At 45.6% G+C, this 21,199-nt stretch overlaps 1 protein-coding gene and 1 long non-coding RNA gene across 2 annotated transcripts in view; both read left to right on the top strand.

Annotated features, from left to right (window-relative positions):
• Positions 1-1,088: 1,088 nt before the first annotated feature.
• Positions 1,089-10,160, top strand: LOC139264302 (uncharacterized). Its single transcript, XR_011593310.1, has 3 exons — positions 1,089-1,106; positions 7,448-7,549; positions 9,890-10,160. It is a non-coding gene; the product is annotated as an uncharacterized lncRNA (long non-coding RNA).
• An 88-nt stretch (positions 10,161-10,248) lies between these two features.
• LOC139264069 (collagen alpha-3(VI) chain-like) overlaps positions 10,249-21,199 on the top strand; it is a 176,618-nt gene continuing 165,667 nt past the window's right edge. The window contains exon 1 of the mRNA XM_070880166.1: positions 10,249-10,501. Within this exon, the coding sequence (XP_070736267.1) occupies positions 10,399-10,501 (103 nt within the window). The 5' untranslated portion in view covers positions 10,249-10,398. The remainder of the gene's footprint in view (positions 10,502-21,199) is intronic.

The following is a 21,199-nucleotide window of genomic DNA, read 5'->3' as shown; positions in this document are numbered from 1 at the left end:
GCTCTGATGTTCCTGATGCGATGAAGTCGAATCAATTGTTACCTACGTAGCACCATGATGCAGAAGGCTCACACGAGTATGGCATTGTCAGTATAGCCCCTGTACTTAAATTTAACCTTTGAAAGAAGCTCAAAATGGCAGGAAAGCAGGCAGGCAGGACAGGTTCGCAGTTTTCTCTCTCCGCAATGACTGTATGGATGGACCACACCCTAAGGTTTTGTGATCTCTCTCCCCCCTCCCCATGAACGAATTAATCTTGTGACTTATCCTCTCTCTCCCCCTCCCCTTAACTAATGCAGTCTTGTGACTTCTCCCCTTCTTTCTCCCCCCCCCCCATACTCATTGCAGTCATCAGTGCAGAAGGCTTGCAATAGGCACCTCACTCCCCGGGCTTGACGCCTTCCGATCGGCACCTCGCGCTCTCTCTCTCTCTCTCTCTCTCTCTCCTCCCACCCACCCATTCCCTCCATGGCTTGTTTTGTAGCCGAGCCCCAAGCCCCTGTGTCCAGGCACAGAGCCGATTCTGCCAGCCAAAACTACAACCCTCCAGCCCTGCTTCAAGACGTTCGGTGGTGGCGTGTGAGTGAGTATAAAAATGAGAAAACTTCTGAAACCCAACAAATTTACACTTACTACGTTGACAGGTAAAAAAAGTTGAACTTTATTATTGATTTTGGCAGTGTACTTGACTCCCTCCAAAATCTTCAATTTAAAAACAATGGTGTCTTTCAACGCCAATTTGTCAATGTGCGCTAGTTTTCTTAAGTGCCCAGAAGGTTTTTCGGGAGTGGCCAGATACGCTGACCTAGGAGAAAAAAATGTAGGCCAAACTGCGAAAAATTGAAAAAAACGGCGCAGACATGAGGGACTTTCTTAGCTATTCCAGGCTTTACTAAGTGGCCTCATACAGTAATTTGGATTTTAGTATTCAGACAGTATGCCAAGAGTTAACTAGTCCTGATTTTTTGCCACCGGGAGATGCTCGCTAGCATTGGTAGTGACAACAGAGGAAGAGCTTTTCAGAGCTTTATTAATTTGAAGTTGAAATATTAGTTTGGAGTTTGAAAACCTGCTCTGAACAGTGCAGCTGTAAATCATCTGGTGTAGTAAGTAGTATTTTTCTTTTAAAATGTTGGCATAATGCATTTTGAATATGAAGTATAAACATTACATGGACAGACTTTATCTATCTTTGCTAATTAGATGTATATTAATTCAGCAGTGCAGATTTTTATCATAACAATTGTTACAGTTACCAAATGTGAAATATTCCAAGGACATTAAGATTATATATTAAGCGGCTTCTTTACTTGTACAAAGCTTTTGTATCACAAAGAATTTAATTAATTACTTACATTTTAAATTGAAACATTTTATTCAGTGTGTAATCTGTTTTACGGGGGAATGTTTTTATTTGGAAATTAATATGATTTACAGGAAAATTTAAGGTTAAATATTGCTTTTTGGGTCATATCACTGGTTTGATATTAATTTAATGGAATTTTACAACAGCTATGATGTTTCTGTGTTTACCACTTTTGTGTTATATTGCACATTTGAGATTTTACTTTTCCTTGACTGGAGTGTTAATTGATCTCTCACTTATTTCTCTTGGTGCAATCTTACAACAGAAAGCTAGTTTTTATATTCAACTTATCGGATTGGTTACATGGTTTTGATTAGATGAATATTTTTTCACAAATTAAAAAATATGTTCTTAACAACAACCCCTCCAAAAAGAAAAAAAGCTTATCACTTGCATCACTTGCACCTTCAACCCAGCTGGTAGTCAAAGCAAAAAATAAAATATGTATTTAAAAACACAAACCCTTCAGTATGTGGAAGATGCATTTCAGTCTCATTTGCAAAATAAAAGTGAAGATAGGATGCTACAATATTTTTAAAAGTGTAAACATAAGATTTGTGACGCAGACGGAATCAGAAATGAGTGATGAAGTGACAAGTGTGTTTTAATTTTTCAATCACATCATATAGTTTCTGAGTATGTATTGGTACCATGAGTACTTAGTGACATTTTTACATTTTTGCTGTAATTAAAATGGCATATCTTTATGGTTTAGGAGGGGCAGGTTGAATATTCACACTGCGATAATGCAAGGCTATATTTTCATTTGCTTGAGGAAAACAGAAGAAATGCCCATTTTAAAAGTAATTTGAATCTGGTATTGAAATAGCCAGATGATGTGATTAAGAAATATACAACTTGTGAGAGTGCAAGTTCATCACAGGAAGAACAAATAAATCCAGCCAGCCACAAAACACTTGCAATATTGATCCTTTAAGCATTAGTAATGAGCCACTTAATATTGATATGTTCGTTCATTCAGCTGTGGATTGTATAATTTTTGTGAGAAATGGACTAACACCAAATACAAAAAGTCAATTTTACAGACTAGGGCCAAGAGGTAGTGGTCAAAGCTGTAGTGGAGTGACCTGAGCAAGAGTTTGATACAGCAATTTAAAGGAGGCAGATAATGTGACAGGAAGTCATGGATAGAGTCATTGTGGTCCCGACAACTCTAGGAATCTGGTGGAAGGTCCGTAAGACTATAGGCTGGATTTTCAGCTTTGCTGTTTTCGGGGCGAAAACGGAGGCTGGGTGAGAAATTTACCCTTCAATTAACATTTGCGCTATGTGGAACAACTTTTGTCATTTGGCCCTTGAGGGGCAATGCAAAGGGAGGCGTTGTACGGCTTTCGTGGCCCAAAAACGGGAACCTCGCCAACTTTATTGCGGGGCTTGGAGTGCTCCAAGAGAGGCTTTGGGAGGGGAAAACCACCCCCCCCCCCATGAAAAAATTCACAAAAACATTCAAAAAACATTGCCAACAACCTTACAACACAAATCGCTACACAAATATAAAAGAATAAAAACTGGAACTCACCTTTTTTGCAGTTTATCCAACTCACCGCCGCCGACAGGGCTGGACCTCTGTGTTTTCCCTGGTGGTCATCGCGGGGTGTGTTTCGAGGCGTACCGGTTGGGTGTTTGTCGAAACTTCTGCCGGTGTCGCAAGGAGAGCCGTTGCACACCTGACGCTGCTGTCCCCGGCAGTGCTTCTAAGCGCCGCCGCAAAACCTGACCGGAGGATCGCATCTGGACGCATGCGGTCGGTCAAAACCTGACGAAAACCCGGTCGCAAACGACCCGAAAATCCACCCCGTTATCTATATGATTTTTAAACACTCAAGGTGACATAAAGTGGCCTATAAATTCCATACTGTTTAAAGTGGAAATATATCAGTTTTCTGACCTGTCAGAGTTCTGCCCCAGATAAGATGCATCATAAATTCAGATGTAAGTGGGGCCAGGTAAGAGATGCTTCCGCCTCCCCCAAGCAAAAATGATGGGATAAAGATGTATGATGTCATCTGTCAGAAATCCTGCACATTCTGCACTTGACTTGCATCATGCCAGTATAAAGCAGCCTTGAGTTGCCTGCATGACATGCACAAGTGGAAGCTATCACAATGCTTTCATCCAAAGGAACTCTACCATCTCTCCTCTTTTCCAGGGAGAAGATGAAAGGTCTCTCTCTGTTGGCACTTTGGTGGGAAGGCCTATCCCATGCTGCCTTGGCTAATGACCCCTATCAGTATTCCCTCCTTTGCTGCAGAAGAAAGGTATAATGAGGCCCACATCAGGTCTCCTGTAATCTTGGATCACCATCATCATCATCATAGGCAGTTCCTCGGAATCGAGATAGACTTGCTTCCACTCTTAGAATGATTCCTTAGGTGGCTGAACAGTCCAATACGAGAGCCACAGTCCCTGCCACAGGTGGGACAGATAATCGGTGAAAGTAAGGGAGTAAGGGTTTGCCACGTGTTCCTTCCACTGCCTGCGCTTGTTTTCTGCATGCACTTGGCGATGAGACTCGAGGCGCTCAGCGCCCTCCCGGATGCACTTCCTCCACTTAGGGCGGTCTTTGGCCAGGGACTCCCAGGTGGCAGTGGGGATGCTGCATTTTATTAGGGAGGCTTTGAGGGTGTCCTTGTAACGTTTCCTCTGTCCATCCTTGGTTCGTTTGCCATGAAGGAGTTCCGAGTAGAGCGCTTGCTTTGGGAGTCTCGTGTCTGGCATGCGGACAACATGGCCTGCCCAGCGGAGCTGATCAAGCAGCGAACTCGAGCAGTGAAGCACTGACCACACTTGATCACATCATAGGCATTCTGAAGGCACATTTCCACTGCCATCATTGATTGGCGGAGGGCTGTGGCATGCTATATTCTGCATAACTTTGCCCTGATGAAGGGACTTTTAGTGGTGATCCCAGAAGAGGAACCAGCAGTCAGATCTTAACAGTCCTTTTCCTAGTCTCAGCAGCAGGAAAAAGAAGCTGAGTAGGCCACAGAATCTGAAAGGAGACAGATTAGACAACATCAGATAAAGCCCTTCTCCAATAAATAAAGAGGCGGTCCCCTCTTCATCTCTTAAACTGACCAGAATACCCTTCATGACAACCCAATATCTTGCCCTATTCCCTTCAATTATTTACCAAGAAGAAACTCAATTTTCCTTTATAAATGAAATTCACCACAAGTTGCTGAAACCCAAAATGCAACCAAAGAACCAACATACTTCTGAACATTGGGCTTCATATCTTAAAGGGTACAAAATTTCCCCTTTTTAAAGCCCTGTTAGCATCTCGGAGGTTCTAAACGGGTGGAGGAGACTTTTTGCCCAGGCAAGGGGGGCGCTACTGCCTCCCGGGAAATTGCCCAGGATTTTGCGGAGGCACAGCCATGGCAGCGGCGTGCCCTACAGTTAGTGCCACAGGCAGCCGCGCAACTGCCGATGATGTCATCACCATGCGCGGTGACCCCTCACCGTCCTGTGCCAACCCCTTAACGCCTCACAGGGGAAATTGCTGCCGTGAGCTGATCTCAATGCCAGCTTCATGGTTCGCAAAGCTGGCGACATCCATTCACGGAGCACTTCTTAAAGGGGAGGGCGCCAGCGCCCCGGGCTGCCATCTTTTTTCGGTTGCCGACACTCGGGTCGGTTCTACGATGGTGGCCCTAGTGGTCTAGGCCACTTTGTTTTGGGTGCTGGGCTGCAGGCCCGCTCCCACACTGCTCTGGTGGCCGAGTGAAGCATTTGCGTAGCGCTTCCCTCACTGCCCCAGTAGCTGCCCGGTAACCACCCCAAAAGGAAGTGGAGAGTGCTGCTTCCTTTGAGGGGCGGTAAGCCGAATGCAGCGGCGGGGACGGGACTTCTGCTCTGGGCACAGAAACTCCCGGCATCAGATGGTTACCGCCCCAATCGGGGCGCAGGGCAATTTTGCACCCAAAGTGTTTTTGCTCCATCTCTACTGGAAGTGTTAGCACAAAGCTCCATAGTAGTTCTTAAGCCCCGATTTTAACCCCCATACTAGATGAGAATGAGGCATGTAAGGAATTAAAATGCTTGCAGCGACTGACTCACCTGATCTTCACTCGCTGGCTTTGTGCCACGTGCCATTTTAATAGGCACACTTTTGCCAGCCAGCGACACCCTCGCACTAGGCAGGCGAGAGTCTCATTGAAATTCAAATGCCAGGCGCTGATGAAATCATTCAGACCCCAACTGTTTTTAACGATCAGCAGTCAAATTTGGTGCCCAATACCGGCCTCGACAGAAGCACTCGGCGGAAAGGAAAAGAAAGCCCAGAAAGCCGAAAAGGTAATTGCATTTTTAAATAGTGGTTTTCTTGTGGGCCTGGTGCAGGAGTGTTCCTCTGGACCCAACTAGGAAACCTGAGGCCCCAGGCTTCCCTGCCCTAATCATGATCACCTACTGCCCCTACCACTTATCTGAATGCCTGGAACCATTCCCGCGGATCCTTGACCTCCTGTCGCGATTGTTCACCAGCTTGATGTCATTGACGCTGCATTTGGGCGGCAGTCTGATCCGATATATTTAAATGTGATTTGGGAACTCAAATGGCCTGTCACCCACCCCACCGGTCCCTCAACCCCCGTTAAAATCAGGGCTTTAGACTTTATTGGAAATGTCACAGAGATAGATGTCAATAATATCTTTATCTCCAGTTATTTTACTTAATGAAGCAGCAAACAAGGATTGCTGTCTCATTAGTATGTATAACAAGTGCTTCCTTTACTCACTATATTTCTCTGTCGAGGTGTATTCTTAAACCTAATCTGGCACTTATCTGGGTGCAACCTGAGGGGTGGCCTACATCTCAGAGCTCCTGACTCCTCGGGGGGTGGCGCACTTCTGCAGGTTGCGTTGCCTCTACAGCTGCATGGGCAGCTTGGCACTTACCTTGACACTTGCAAGAGCTTTTATCGGACTGCTGTCAGCTTCATTAGGGTAGGCTTGTGCCAGGCCACTTATTCTGGGTCCTGGATCTGCATACCCGCTGATCAGGTTAGCACAAACCTTATTGTGACATTTAGATCATGCAGATTCTGAAAGATGGCACACTGAATATCCCTGAAGCCTGTTGGCATCATTTTTTCAATGTGGTCCCTGAAGGCCAATGGTGCATGCCTCCATGTTGGAAGCACTAACTCGCCTGGAAGCCTCTCTATTGTGGGAATGGGGTTATAGAGGTGCCTGGAAGTGCCCTTCATTCCTGGTGGTGCTACATTGTTGCAAATCTATCTCAGAGAATTCCGGCAAAGCAAAAAGGAGGTTTGATCTCTTTGAAGTCTAAAGAGAATGCTTGTTCAGCTGTAACTTTTAGTTGCAGCTGAACTTTTAGTTCAGGCTCAATTTCAGATCTGCTTTCTCAGACCCCCTTCAAGTGAGACAACCCTCCCCACCCTTCAGTGACCTCCGATGTCTTTACAAGGAACTGTTCAGTAACTGTGGCTCTGAACATCTGCTCCTTATTAAAATTAACAAAAAATTGTTCCTCTTACCTTAAAAAGTAATATAAATGCATGACTGCACATTTTGGGCTTTTAAATTTCTGAGAAAACTTAATTGCAGCCGATCAGGCATTCGCAAGTTTAAAAAACATCTAAGCTTTATCTTTAATGATAGTTTTGACCACTATTTTGTTGAAGCATTTTCTGAGAATTTAAATATTTATTTAGGAGATAGACATATCTCTTTCGCACGTGTTTATCTCTGAAGGTGTGAACAGACTCAACTTTTCACAGAGATAAGAATTTCAGCCAAGACTATGGGAATGCTCAGAGTATAGAAATATTGTAAACCCACATCATAGAACTTTAGATAATATGTGTATTGATTGATCACAGGTCCACTGGGATCTAATAGCAAAGTAATATAGTGCACTCCTTTTAAATTTAATTTCAGAGTTAGATTGGTTTCTTAAAAATACAAAAACTGCACTTAAAATAACTGGTTCTGTATTTCCCAGAGTGCATGGTTTAATATATAACTAACAGAACAGCAAAACAATTAAGAAATATATAACATCTTTACTGTTTTTCTTTATGTTTTTGGTAGGACAACCACTTGGAACTCTCGCCAATATGGGGCTGTTTGAAACAACAGTGACCCTATTCCTTCTGACAATAAATCTATATGTTACCATCTCTCAGCAACATGGTATTTAAGTAGTTTTATTTACATTAAACTAAGTTTTCTCTATTTGGCACGTTAAATTATATACTTATATAAAACATTCTAGAGGTGTTTCTTTTTAATTGTACATCTGTGTATCAAAACTATTAAAACCAGAGAAACATTTGATTATAGTCATGAGATGTAAACATAAATGTTTTAAGGCCCATGTGTTAGTTTGAAATGACCTTTAATAGGATTCTCTATTGGGTTAAATAAGTACTCCAGGGAGCTGCTCTGAGGTCTACAATTTGGATCTTAGTAACCATTCCTGTGAATTTTAAACTAAAAATGATTAACTTTGTTCTGATTGAAATTGGGTCTTTTCTGACATTCTATAGGGTTTGCTACTGAATGAACGGGGACACAATTTACCAGTCCTATGCCTGATTATTGGCTAGCAGAAATGCTAAAATATTATGTATAGCGCGTGCTATCGTCAAGGCCACTAGAATTCAGTGGCAGTCAATTCCTCCAGCAATCCCAACAAAATTCTGTGACATTAGAATGCAGGTTCTGCAGCCAGTCTGTCATGCATTTGGGGACATCTCAATCTTAACCTAATGAAATACTGTAGAAAAACGATGCTAAAATGGTGACTTTAGGCTGGAATTTAAAAGGGAAGGCAGATGGTGGGGTGGGAGAGCTCTGAGGCAGTTAGAAAACCCAGGAGATCGGGTTTCCCGCAGGCCCATTCGCCTTTAACGGCAGGGCCTGATTTGCATGCAAGGCCTCTGTTTCTCACCCGCAGCCAGCCACATTGAGAGGCTGGTTGGTTCCGGGTGGGTAGGCCTGTGGCACTCGGCCGCACAGAGGAGAGAGGGGAGGGTTGCTTGGGGGCCAGCCCGTTAAGATAATCGGAGGGTCAGGCAGAAGATCGGGAGGTTCAGGCCGTGGCAGACCATTAAGAAAACTGGAGGTTGGGCCAGGCCGTTATGAGAATCGGGGTCAAATGATTAGGGGATTGGGTAAAGGGAAGATCATGGCTGGCCACCGGATGATTGGGGGTGAGGGAAAGAAGATCGGGGCTGGCCTGAGCATCATCAGTGGGGGAGCCGGGGGAAGGGGGGGGTGTCCGGGAAGGCGATCGAAGGCCTCGTGAGGGGATCTCCAATTACTGGAGGTGGGTTAGGCGAGGATCCTAGATTCAGGAGGTAAGTGTAGAGGCAGTTTCCTCCTGGATGCAGCAGTCCTCGCCTTGCTATAACTGCTGGGTTTTACGAAGTGTGCAAAACCTGACCAGCTACAGTTAAAAACAAAATGGAGGTTAAAGAAGAGGCTTCCAGCCTCATTAAAATATTTAAATTGGCATCCTGCTTACTGGTAGCCTCCTGACATCACAGCAACTTCATTTGAATTGAATGTCAGAAAATCCAAACGTCTCGACACAGGGATCACAAGATCCTTGTGCGAAGCGTACTTTAGGGTCAGCGGTGAACACCTTTGCTTCGCTTATGACCACAAATTCCGGGCCATTGTGTATAGTGTATATCTGTTAATTCAAAGTTGCATAATTTTACTTACTAGATAATTAAAATTTGAATTGCCCTTAAAGGGGCTACTGTGCCATTTTAATATAACTGCTCAATTCAAGTTTTTGGATAATTTGAATATTTTTGGATAAATAAGCAATATTGAATTATCTATTCTAAACTGCTTAAAAGCACTATATTATACTTAGCCTCGGAATCTCCATGTGTTGTTTAGCTGTTTGCAGTGATAGCTACAACTTAACACCTAGCTGTCTCAGCAGACATTTCACACAGCTAGATGAGACTGTTATGTATCAAGTGGTAGGTACATTTTTAGTATATAACCTATGCCAGGTATACCAATACCTGGGGTAGAATTTTCGCAGAGGGTGCCCTGATCTCCCGCTGTAACTTCACCGGAAACCCCAGAGAAATGGCTGTTTACACCATCTTCCTGGGGATTCCGCCAATTTTCCACTGTAGTTATGCCGGGAGATCAGGAGAATCCCATGGAAATTACTGGCGCTGGTGTTTTGATTCAGATTACTGTCTTCTAATCGCCATTCATTTACAGTTTATGGATTCAGCTCAAACCTTGCTGAACTGAGCTCAGAGTTTGTGAAATTCTATCTGATTGAGCAACTGAGATGATGGGAGTTACACAATCACTATAGATTTCACAGTTTATACACTTCAACTTCAACTGCAGGCTCAGTTTACAAGGTGTGAAATCATGGGATTAAGGATTTAAACAATGGGAATTAGAAAACAGCTGTCACTCATTAACATTGAAGATCATACATAAGTGTTCAAGTTTCCTTCTTGACATTAACTATTTTTTTTAAATTGGCAGTTCCTGCTGAACCTGTTGCTGATGTTGTGTTTCTGGTTGATGGATCTCAAAATATGGGACCCCAAGGATTTAAACACACACGGACTCTAATTTTAAAAACTGTCAACAAGCTGAATGTAGGAATGGATAAATACAGAATTGGCCTTGCTCAGTACAGTGATGATCAACACATGGAGTTTTTATTCAATACATTTCAAACCAAGAAGGATATGCTGAACTACATAAAGAAAAAATTTCATTATAAAGGCGGATCCTCACTAAAAACAGGCCATGCGTTGGATTTTCTGCATAAAACCTTCTTTACAGCATCTGCTGGAAGTCGAAAGAATAAAGGCATTCCTCAGATTGCAATAATAATTATATCTGCACCATCGCAAGATAATGTTGAAAGTTATTCCACATCTTTGAGAAATTATGGTGTGATAGCTATTTCCATTGGTGTAAAGAATTCAGACTTAAGTGAACTACAAAATATCGCCTATCTTGGAAGTCCTCCATTTGTTTTCAAGATGAATACCTTTGTTGGTTTTACTGATTTATCAGTAAATTTAATTAATACAGTCCAAAATTTACAAGAAGCTGTAAAACTCAAAGGAATAGAACTATCAGCAGGTAAAGTCAAATTACTTCTTTCATTCAGATTCAAATTGTTTGTCAGATTTGGGGTTATTTTTTTACTCTTTATGAATCAATTAACGTTAAATTTTATTCACTATATAAAATTGTGTAATAATAGTTATTTCCTAAAGAAAGTCAAATTAGTATTCATTGTAAAAGTTCACAGAAAATGTTTTACTTATAAAATAGCAGGTTATTTAATGAGTTACTGGGCTTTAAGAAATTAATTTGAAGAACCACTAGTCTTTGAAAAATAATGCCTAATGTCTATACTCAGCAATGATCTCCTTGGTAATGCATAAGTTCATCAAGTTTAGTAGTCAAAATTATTAACCTAAGTACCCTAACATGTATTGAAAATAAAATTAAGGTGCTTTTATATGCCTGCGAGACATTTACATAAACGAACAAAAAAAATGTTGGTGCCCACAGAACTTAGTTTGATTGGATGTCAAATCCGCACTGGGCTAAAATATGTTTGTGTAGCACCCATTGTTTGGGCACTACAGGTGCAGAATTGGGTCCAAAATGACACAATAATAATATTGTTTATTTATATAATAAAACAAGACATCCGAGCAGCATATACACAATTCTGGTGCGGCTGCTCTGGATGCCATATTGGTGAGGACTTTAGCCCCAAGTTTCCACACACTACAAAACGGGCGCCCCTCCGAGCTGGGCGCCCATTTTTCACGCCAAAAACGGCGCCTGAAAAAAAACGCGCGATTCTGGAGCGCCCTGCAGCTCCATGGCAGCTTGGCGCGGCGCCCAGGGGGGCGGAGCCTACCACTCGCGCCGATTTTGTAAGTGGGAGGGGGCGGGTACCATTTAAATTAGTTTTTTTCGTGCCGGCAACCCTGCGCGTGCGCGTTGGAGCGTTCGCGCACGCGCAGTGTGAAGGAAGCATTGGCACTCGGCCATTTTTGTCGTTCTTTGTAGCTGTTTAATTTTTGAACATTTTTTAATAAAAGCACATTGCCCTTCCATGATCAGCACTGAGGCTTCTTGCAGCAGTGAGAAGGTGCAGGAAGCCTCAGAAGTTGAGGCAGCCGGGGGAGGCCGTCGGGAATGGCTGCTCAACTTCTGAGGCTTCCTGCAGCCTTCTCACTGTCTCCTTCCCCCCGCCCGCCCGCCGTCTGGAACGGCTGCCTCCCCCCCCACCCGCTGCGGTCGGTTGGTCGGGCCCTCACTCCCTCCCTCCCCTCACCCCCCCCCCCCCGCCTCCCGCCGTCGGGAATGGCTGCCTCCCCTCCCCGCTGCGGTCGGTTGGTCGGGCCCTCACTCCCTCCCCGCCCCCCCCGCCTCCCGCCGTCGGGAATGGCTGCCTCCCCTCCCCGCTGCGGTCGGTTGGTCGGGCCCTCACTCCCTCCCTCCCCTCCCCCCTCCCCCCCACCGCCCGCCATTGGGAACGGCTGCCTCCCCCCCTCCCCCACTGCGGTCGGTCGGTCGGGCCCTCATTCCCTCCCTCCCCCCCCCCCCCCCCGCCTCCCGCCATTGGGAACGGCTGCCTCCCACCCCCCCCCACTGCGGTCGGTCGGTCGGGCCCTCACTCCCTCCCTCCCTCCCTCCCGCCCGCTGTCGGGAACGGCTGCCTCCTCCCTGCCTCCCATTCGCGGGAACGACGCCACACCGCTGAGCTGACTGAACCTGCCTGAAGCACTTTCACAAAGGTAGGAAGATGGTTTATTTAATCTTTTCTTTGCTTATAAATGTTTATTCAGGTTGGATTTATTTGTATAAGTATAAATAAGGATTTATTGTAGAATTTAATGACTTCCTTTCCCCCACCCCCCCCACCTCGTTCTGGACGCCTAATTTGTAATCTGCGCCTGATTTTTTTAATGTGTAGACAAGGTTTTTTCAGTTCTACAAAAATCTTCACTTGCTCCATTCTAAGTTAGTTTGGAGTACGTTTTCACTGTGGAAACTTTGAAATCAGGCGTCAGTGGCCGGACACGCCCCCTTTTGAAGAAAAAATTCTGTTCCAAAGTGAAACTGTTCTAACTGACTAGAACTGCAGAAAAAAAAATGTGGAGAATTGCGATTTCTAAGATAGTCCGTTCTCCACCAGTTGCTCCTAAAAATCAGGCGCAAATCATGTGGAAACTTGGGCCCATAGGGTGGCCGTTAGGAGCATGTGCTGGAAGTATGGTAAATAGGCAGACCATGATGTCAATTAACTGCATGCTCATTTGATGCCGGTGCTGCCATTTCATCATAATCGCTGGAACTAGCGCCCTGTGTATACCTCACACAGCTGAACATGCATTCAGCAACAGGAAGGACCCCCCAACAGCACAATTTAAAGGGATAATCTCTAACTTTTAGATAACTTACGTTTTGATTTCTACTGGCTCTGCGTAAGTTTGTGGAAGTGTTTGCAGCTTTCTAGAGTTGTTTAAAGTTGGTGAGGTGACGGGGAGTGGTGCTGCAAGTTTAGAAGGTCTTGCTTCTGACTTCAAGAATTCTGGTCAGACCACTTCCTCCCAGTCATGGGTGCTTTAGTTGTCATCCCCTTGGTCTGCAGCATTTCAGGGAAATGGGGCAGAGGCAGGAAAGAAGAGGACAAGCTGCTCGCAGAGGGCGGAGGAGGAGCGGGAGAAGGACTCTCAGCAGGAGGCTTTACCCACCTAGGGTCTTCTGAGAGCAATTCTCTTACGTCAACCTGAGTTAGGAGCAGTGTGTGAGGTGTCTATGCATTATAAGCGAGGTGCTCACAGAACTCTGCCACAACTTGTAACCAGACTTGCTGCCTGACTCCAGGGCAAGGACAGTGCTGCCAGTGGCTTTGAAGATGACCATGGCCCTGAATTTCTTTTCCTTGAGATCCTTTCAGGCTGGAGCAGGTGGCATCTGCAACATCTCTCAGTTCGACGTCCATAAGAGAGGCGACAGAAGCTCTTTATACCAGGAGAGCGAACTTCATTGTCTTCTATCTGGCCAGAGAGAAGCAGGCAGAGCGTGCACGTGACTTTTCCAGGTTAGCGGACTTCCCCATGGTGCAGGGCATCACTGACTGCATGCACAAGATCTGTGGGCACCGCTTCTAATGCTGAAGTGTACTGCAAATGCAAAGGTTTCCACTCGCTGAATGTACAGTTGATGTATGACCATGCTCAACACATCATGATGGTGAATGCTCAGTATCCTGTCAGCAGTCATGATGCTTTTATTCTGTGCCAGTCTGCTGTACCCTCAGTCTTTGAGAGGGTGGCTACTGGGTGACAAGTGTTATCCCTTGACTGCCTGGCTCATGACTACATTCCAGCATGCATACACTGCCACATGAAACATCATAGAGCAAACCATTGCGGTGCTGAAGCAATGTTTACGCTGCCTGGACCACTCCGGAGGAGCTCTATAATACACACCGGAGCACATGTCCCAATTTGTCGTGGTCTGCTGTATCCTCTACAGCTTGGCCAACCTGAGATCACAGCCTTTGCCACCAGGGATATGGCCACCAGCTCAGGAGCAGGAAGAGAAGGATGAGGACGAGGAACAGGAAACAAAAGGAGGAAACCCAGACAGTGCCTTTCTGGCCAGGATATTCGGGATGTAGCAAGGGCACTGACGGAGCAGCAGTGGCGGGAATATGAATGCTGTCATCCTGAGAGAGAACAGCAGGGTCAGTCTCCACGGATCTATTGCCACTCCTTCAGGGCATTGCTTCACCAATCCTAGTAATTTGCTGAAGTACAGTCTGCTGTGACACCCTGCAGGTCCCTTTCAACACTGGTAAACCCAACCATGATGACAGCAGTCTGTGCTTGCGTGGCAGCAAGCTGAGTTTGCATGAGTTCAATCTGAGCTTCCATTGCAGCAGTCAGACGTTAGGTGGCTTCTGTTCATGCTGCAATGGAAGCCTAGGCTTTGGCCATCAGACGTTTCATGATGATTGTGTTACTGGATCTGCCCATCCCTTCCACACTGGAAAGCATGGGCTCCAACCTCTGCCCAAATGCCTGTGGAAGCCTGGAGATGGACTTCTCTTTGACAGTGCATTCAGCCTTTCCATACCATACAGGGGTTTCCAACCCTGAGTAGCTACCAGGAGGTGTGTCAGTTGATTTGGCATAAACATCAGTAGTCTGATCAGTATTGAGATGAGTGGAATAGTCTCAGAGATGCAAAGATTACATGTGCAGTCAGTTCAGGTTCTTACTGTTGGACACCATTTGTATGGTAAGACAACTCTCTTTGCGTGGGCTGAGGTAGCGAAAGCCTTCTTTTCAACCCAGTCATAATGAAGCCACTTCAGCACACATTCTATAATTAACATCATCACGAACACATAGGGAGATCTGCTGACTAAGGAGAAGGAAACTGTAAACGGTGGTAATACACAACAGGGCTGTTGGCATTAGACTGTCTAATGTTTTGACTTGTATCCTTCCATTTAGGTTTTGGGAAATAAACAAGTTCCAGCTTTAGCTGTTTTTATGTTGTTTTCTTGTTGGCTCCTGATGTATGGTTCTCCTGCAGCTAGTGGCAACCCTCAAGTTAGCTTGCCAGGTACACTTAAGGCCAGCCACCGAGGCACTAAGGCCAGCTATTGGGGAGGCCTAGATTAAAAACTTTAAAAAAAAGATACCAGCTACCGGCGTTGTCTAATCCAGCATAATTTCCTTGCAGTTACTGCCGGCTGCACAAGGCCCGCTTGTTAGGAGCCGGCAGCAACTAAAATGGCAAGAAACCAATATAAATGCAGCTTCTTGGATTGAACCAAGTCCAGATGGGAGGGGAGTTCAATGAGTAAATGTCAAAGAAATAAAAACAAATGATGCATGAAATACACTGATCCCTCTTGGTGTATTATCTTTTGTCATAACTGGAAAAAGTTAACTCGGTTTCTCTCTCCACATATGCTGCATGACCAGCTAAGTCATTTCAGCATTTTCTGTTTTTATTTTAGATTTCCAGCATCCGTAGTATTTTGCTAATGTAAATTTAGGACTTAATAAATTCTTCTTTACGAAAGGTGCAACGGAGCTATCAATAACTATTATAAGAAAAAAGGTTTGTGCCATGGTACAGCGGGGCCACGGAATTTTTATAACATGTGAACGGGGCCTTGGAAGCAAAAAGGTTGAGAAACCCTGGCCTATCTGGTATCCTTTAGATATACAGGCATCCCATTAGGGCTTTCTGTCACAAGATAAATCCATTGCAGGGGAGCTTCAACTATCATCTACCCATTTCTCACCTGAAAAACAGGTGACCACCAGTTGAAAGTTTGGTAGCGACCTATTTTGTGCACCTATTTTCCTACCTGAATCAACTATCTTCACTCAGAGAGTTGTTAACCTGTGGAATTCCCTGCCACAGAGAGCTGTTGATGCCAGTTCATTGGGTATATTCAAGAGGGAGTTAGATGTGGCCCTTACGGCTAAGGGGATCAAGGGGTATGGAGAGCAAGCAGGAAAGGGGTACTGAGGGAATGATCAGCCATGAACTCATTGAATGGCGGTGCAAGCTCGAAGGGCCAAATGGCCTACTCCTGCACCTATTTTCTAGGTTTCTATCAGGCAGGCCTTTTAAATGAGCACCCAGCCCAGCACTCCCGCCCAAAACATGCCAGTCCTATTTCCATAGTCGGTGACACCTAATCAGATGGTATAGTAGATCTCCGTGCATGTAGTGACAAATACTAAACACACCGGGCTCAATTTTCCCCTGTCATTTGCGCCGGTTTTTTGGTGTGGGCCATTTTTTTTGCTGTAGTTATTTTTTTCCAAGCTTCCCCCTGCGATCTGCATCAGCGTAACTGACATGGTTACGATTTTTCTAAGCCAGTTTTTTTTTTACGTCATGCCTGGGCTGTTTTTTTCAATTTTTTGCAGTTGGGCCAACAGTTTTTTCTCCTCGGTTGGCGTATCTGGCCACCCCCGAAAAACATTCTGGGCACTTAAGAAAACCAGCGCACATTGACAAATCGGCACTGAAAGACGCTATAGTTTTTAAATCGAAGATTTTGGAGGGAGTCAAGAACACTGTCAAATTCAATACTAAAGTTAAACTTTTTTTTACCTGTCAATGTAGTAAGAGTAAATTTGTTGGATTTCAGAAGTTTTCTAATTGTTTTAGTCGCTCACACGCCACCATTGAAGATCTTGAAGCAGTGCTGGAGGGTCGTAGCTTTGGCTGGCAGAATTGGCCCTACGCCCGGACACAGGAGCTCGAGCCTCAGCTACAAAATAAGCAATGGGGGGGGCGGGGAGGAGAGAGAGCAAGGTGCCGATCGGAAGGCTTCGAGCCCAGGGAGCGAGGGGCTGATCGGAAACCTTCTACACGGAAGACTGCAATGAGTGGGGGGGGGGGGGGCGGGAGGAGAGAAAAAGGGAGAAGTCACAAGACTGTAATTAGTTAATGGCGGGGGGAGAGAAGAGAAGTCACAAGACTGTAATTAGTTAAGGAGGGGGAGAGAAGAGAAGTCACAAGATTGTAATTAGTTAAGGGAGGGAGAGGAGAAGTCACAAGACGGCAATTAGTTAAGGGGGGGTGGGGGAGAGAAGAGAAGTCGCAAGACCTTGGGTATGGTCCATCCATACAGATCTTGGGGAGAAAGAGAACTTCAAACCTGTCCTGCCTGCCTGCTTTCCTGCCATTTTGAGCTTCTTTCAAAGGGTAAATTTAAGTATGGGAGCAATACTGACAATGCCATACCTTGTGTGAGCCTTCTGCATCATGTGCGAGCCTTCTGCTACGTAGGAAACAATTGATTTGACTTCATCACATCAGGAACTTCAGCGCCCGTAGTGTGTTGGGCAGGAGGCTTTACCCACCTTGAGTATATCGAGACAGGCGTTCATACCTCCACCTGAGTGATGCAGACTGTGTCAGAAGGCTGCATTTCCACAAAGAAGTTGTAGTGAGATCTGTGAGTTGGTCAAAGCAGACCTGCAACCTAGAAGCAAGAGGAGGATTACTTTGTCAGTTGAAGTGAAGGTTACAGCTGCACTTTCATTCTATGCCTCCGACTCGTTTCAAGCTACAACTGGGGATGTGTGCATCATCTCTCAATATGCAACACATGTCTGCATTCACCAGGTGAAGGCTGCACTGTATATGCGGAGGAATTACTTCATAAAGTTCCTCATGACCGCCCAAGCAATCCATGACAGGGCTGGGGGCTTATCCAGGATTGCTGGCTTCCCCAAGGTACAGGGCTGCATTGATTATACCCACATCGCCTTGCAAGCACCTTTGGAGGATTCCGAGATGTACAGGAACAGAAAAGGCTTCCACTCCATTAATGTACAGTTCATGTGTGACGACATGTATCATATCATGTCAGTCAATGCATGATACCCTGGGAGCACCCATGATGCGTTCATGCTACTCGACAGCGTTATATTTGCCATGTTTCAGAAGTAGCAGCCAGAAGGGCAGAGCTGGATACTGGGAGACAAAGGATAAGGCCTCACCATCTGACTCATGATGCCCCTACGTGTAACCCGGACAGAAGCTGACCGTGAATACAACATGTCGCACATTGCGACGCGCAGCATCATAGAGAGGACCATTGGCATCTTGAAACAGAGTTTCCGATGCCTGGACCATTCCAGAGGCTACTTGCTGTACTTCCCTGAAAATTGTTGGTCGTTCACTGTTGCGTGCTGCATGCTGCATAACTTAGTCATCATAAGGCAGCAGTGCCTGGTAGTGGAAGACCCACTTGTGGGAGAGTGGCTGATGATAATGATGTGGAAGATGCAGATGACGAGCAGGAGGAGGAGGAGGACGACGAGGATGAGGAAGCTATGCAAGTGCCTGAGGCTGGAGCATGATAGCGGAGGAGGGCGGGCCATCATGCCCCTTTAACAATTGCTCAAGCCTTGCGCCAGTAGCTCCTCCATTAACGCTTTATTGATGCCTGAGGGCTTAGTGACAACTATTCCACATGGACCATGTTTACTGTTTGGAGCTGTTCCGTAATGTTGTGTTGTGTTAATGGAACATGATTCATGTTTAAATGTAAAATGTATTCAAAAGTTTAACAATGTAAACTTAACTTTAATAAAATTATTCTGGTATCAACTTTCTTGTAATATTTTAAGATCACTCTTTAAGATCACTTACAAAGTTTTATAAACTTGTAAATTTACAAAACTTACAAAAAGCTTTTAATTTGAGAACAGTCACAACAGTAACAACAATAATAACAACAACAACAGCAGCAAAGAAAGGCTGTACCCACCCATCTCTCATCCCCCTTATTCGAAGACTGTCCGCTGCACTTGGTATTGGACACTGGCGCAATGTTTCTGGGCTTGGTACCGAGCTTATTCTTTCTAACATCTTGGGTGCTGCGCACCTCTTGAGGAGTGGGGGGGGGGAGGGGGGCGTCGGTGTCAGGCGGCAAGTTGGAGGGCCCAGGCGGCAAGCTGGAGGGCCCGGCTTTGGGCTCTTCAGAGGCTGATGAGGGGATTGGAGTGGGAGTGGCAGTTTCTGTCAATGGGCATGGGGTCTGGGTGTGTTCCCTTATTGCAGCAGCTAACTCCAATATGCCATCCCTCATGCGCCCTGACAGTGTCTCAACGACCTGCAACATTCCCTCCCTCATATTAAACAAAACTGTCTGAACTACCTGCAACATTCCCTCCCTCATAGTCAGTGACGTGTTTGCACTACCTCTGACATTCCCTCCCTCATGGCCATTATTCCCTCACTGATGGTCCCAGATATCGTTCCCATTTCTCATGTCATTGCTGTTACTACTTGTAATGTATAGAAACCTGTTATTACCATGTCTAACCACCAGAGGGCTTATCCCCTGGAGTCCCAAGGGATCCCACAATCCCTTGGGAGCACCTGTATATAAAGAGAGGCACTCTGATATCTGTAATAAAGGACTACGGTCACACTTACTTTGAGCTTGCAGTATCAATCTGACCCTTTATCCAGGACTTAACAACTGGCGACGAGATACAGATGACGAACCCCAATGCCACAATGCAGAGAACTGTGGGCATCCTGGAGAAATTTTCAGAGGGAGATGATTGGGAAACCTTCGGAGAGCGACTTGACCAATACTTCGTGGCCAATGAGGTGGAAGGAGAAGCGAACGCTGCCAAACGAAGGGCGATCCTCCTCACCATTTGCAGGGCACCAACGTATGGCCTCATGAAAAACCTGCTCGATCCAGCAAAACCCACAGACAAGTCATACGATGAGTTGTGCACACTGGTCTGGGAGCATCTAAACCCGAAGGAAAGCATTCTGATGGCGAGGTATCAGTTCTACACATACAAGAGGTCTGAAGGCAAGGAAGTGGCGAGCTGCTAAGGTGCCTTGCAGGACATTATGAATTTGAAGGGCACTTGGAGCACATGCTCAGGGACTTCTTTGTACTTGGCATTGGCCATGAAGTAATACTTCGCAAACTTTTGACTGTAGAGACCCCGACCTTGAGTAAAGCCACAGCGACAGCCCAGGCATTTATCTCCACCAGTGACAATACCAAACAAATTTCCCAGCACACTAGTGCTGCTGCAAGTACTGTGAACAAAGTAATGTTGTTTTCGAATCGAAATGTACATGGCAGGACTTACACGCCTGTAGCTGCACGACCGTAGATGACTCAGAGTCCACCATCAAGAGTGGTGAATACAAGGCAATTAACACCTTGTTGGCGCTTCGGGGGTGATCATCGATTCCATTCATGCCGCTTCAAAGGATACGTTTGCAAGGGCTGTGAAACAATGGAACACCTCCAATGTATGTGCAGGCAAGCTGCAAACCCTGCTAATCCTGCAAACCACCATGTTGCAGAGGAGGACAGATCCACGGTGGATCATGACGAACCAGAGCCTCAGACCGAGGAGGCAGAAGTATATGGGGTGCACACATTTATCACAAAGTGTCCCCCGATAATGCTGAAGGTTGAATTAAATGGACTCCCGGTGTCCATGGAACTGAGTAAAAAGACTTTCCATAAGTTATGGCGCAATAAGGCTTCAAGGCCAGCCCTGACTCCTATTTGTACCAAACTTAGAATGTACACAAAGGAACTGATTCCCGTAATTGGCAGTGCTATCGTAAAGGTCTCCTACGATGGAGCGGTGCACGATTTACCACTCTGGGTGGTACCGGGCGATGGCCCCATGCTGTTCGGCAGGAGCTGGCTGGGGAAGATATGCTGGAACTGGGACGACGTCTGAGCGCTTTCGTCCGTCGACGGCAACTCACGTGCCCAGGTCCTAAGCAAGTTCTCCGCGCTGTTCGAACCAGGCATCGGTAAGTTCCAAGGAGCAAAAGTGCAGATCTATTTGATTCCGGGTGCGTGACCCATCCATCACAAGGTGATAGTGGTACCTTAAATGATGAGCGAGAGGGTGGAGATCAAGCTGGACAGGTTGCAACGAGAGGGCATCATTTCGCCGATCGAATTCAATGAGTGGGCCAGTCCGATTGTTCCAGTCCTCAAGGGGGATGGCACCGTCAGAATCTGTGGTGATCACAAAGTAACTATTAATCGTTTCTCACTGCAGGATCAATACCTGCTACCAAAGGCAGACGACCTATTTGCGACGCTGGCGGGAGGGAAAATGGTCACGAAGCTGGACTTAACCTTGGCCTACATGATGCAGGAGCTGGAGGAATCTTCGAAAGGCCTCACCTGCATCAACATGCACAAAGGTCTTTTCGTTTACAACAGATGCCCGTTTGGAATTCAATCAGCTGCGG

This window comes from Pristiophorus japonicus, chromosome 5, assembly GCF_044704955.1.
Source record: "Pristiophorus japonicus isolate sPriJap1 chromosome 5, sPriJap1.hap1, whole genome shotgun sequence".
Taxonomy (NCBI): domain Eukaryota; kingdom Metazoa; phylum Chordata; class Chondrichthyes; family Pristiophoridae; genus Pristiophorus; species Pristiophorus japonicus.
Note: the sequence above shows the minus strand (reverse complement) of the source record. Positions and strands in the feature narration are given on the sequence as shown.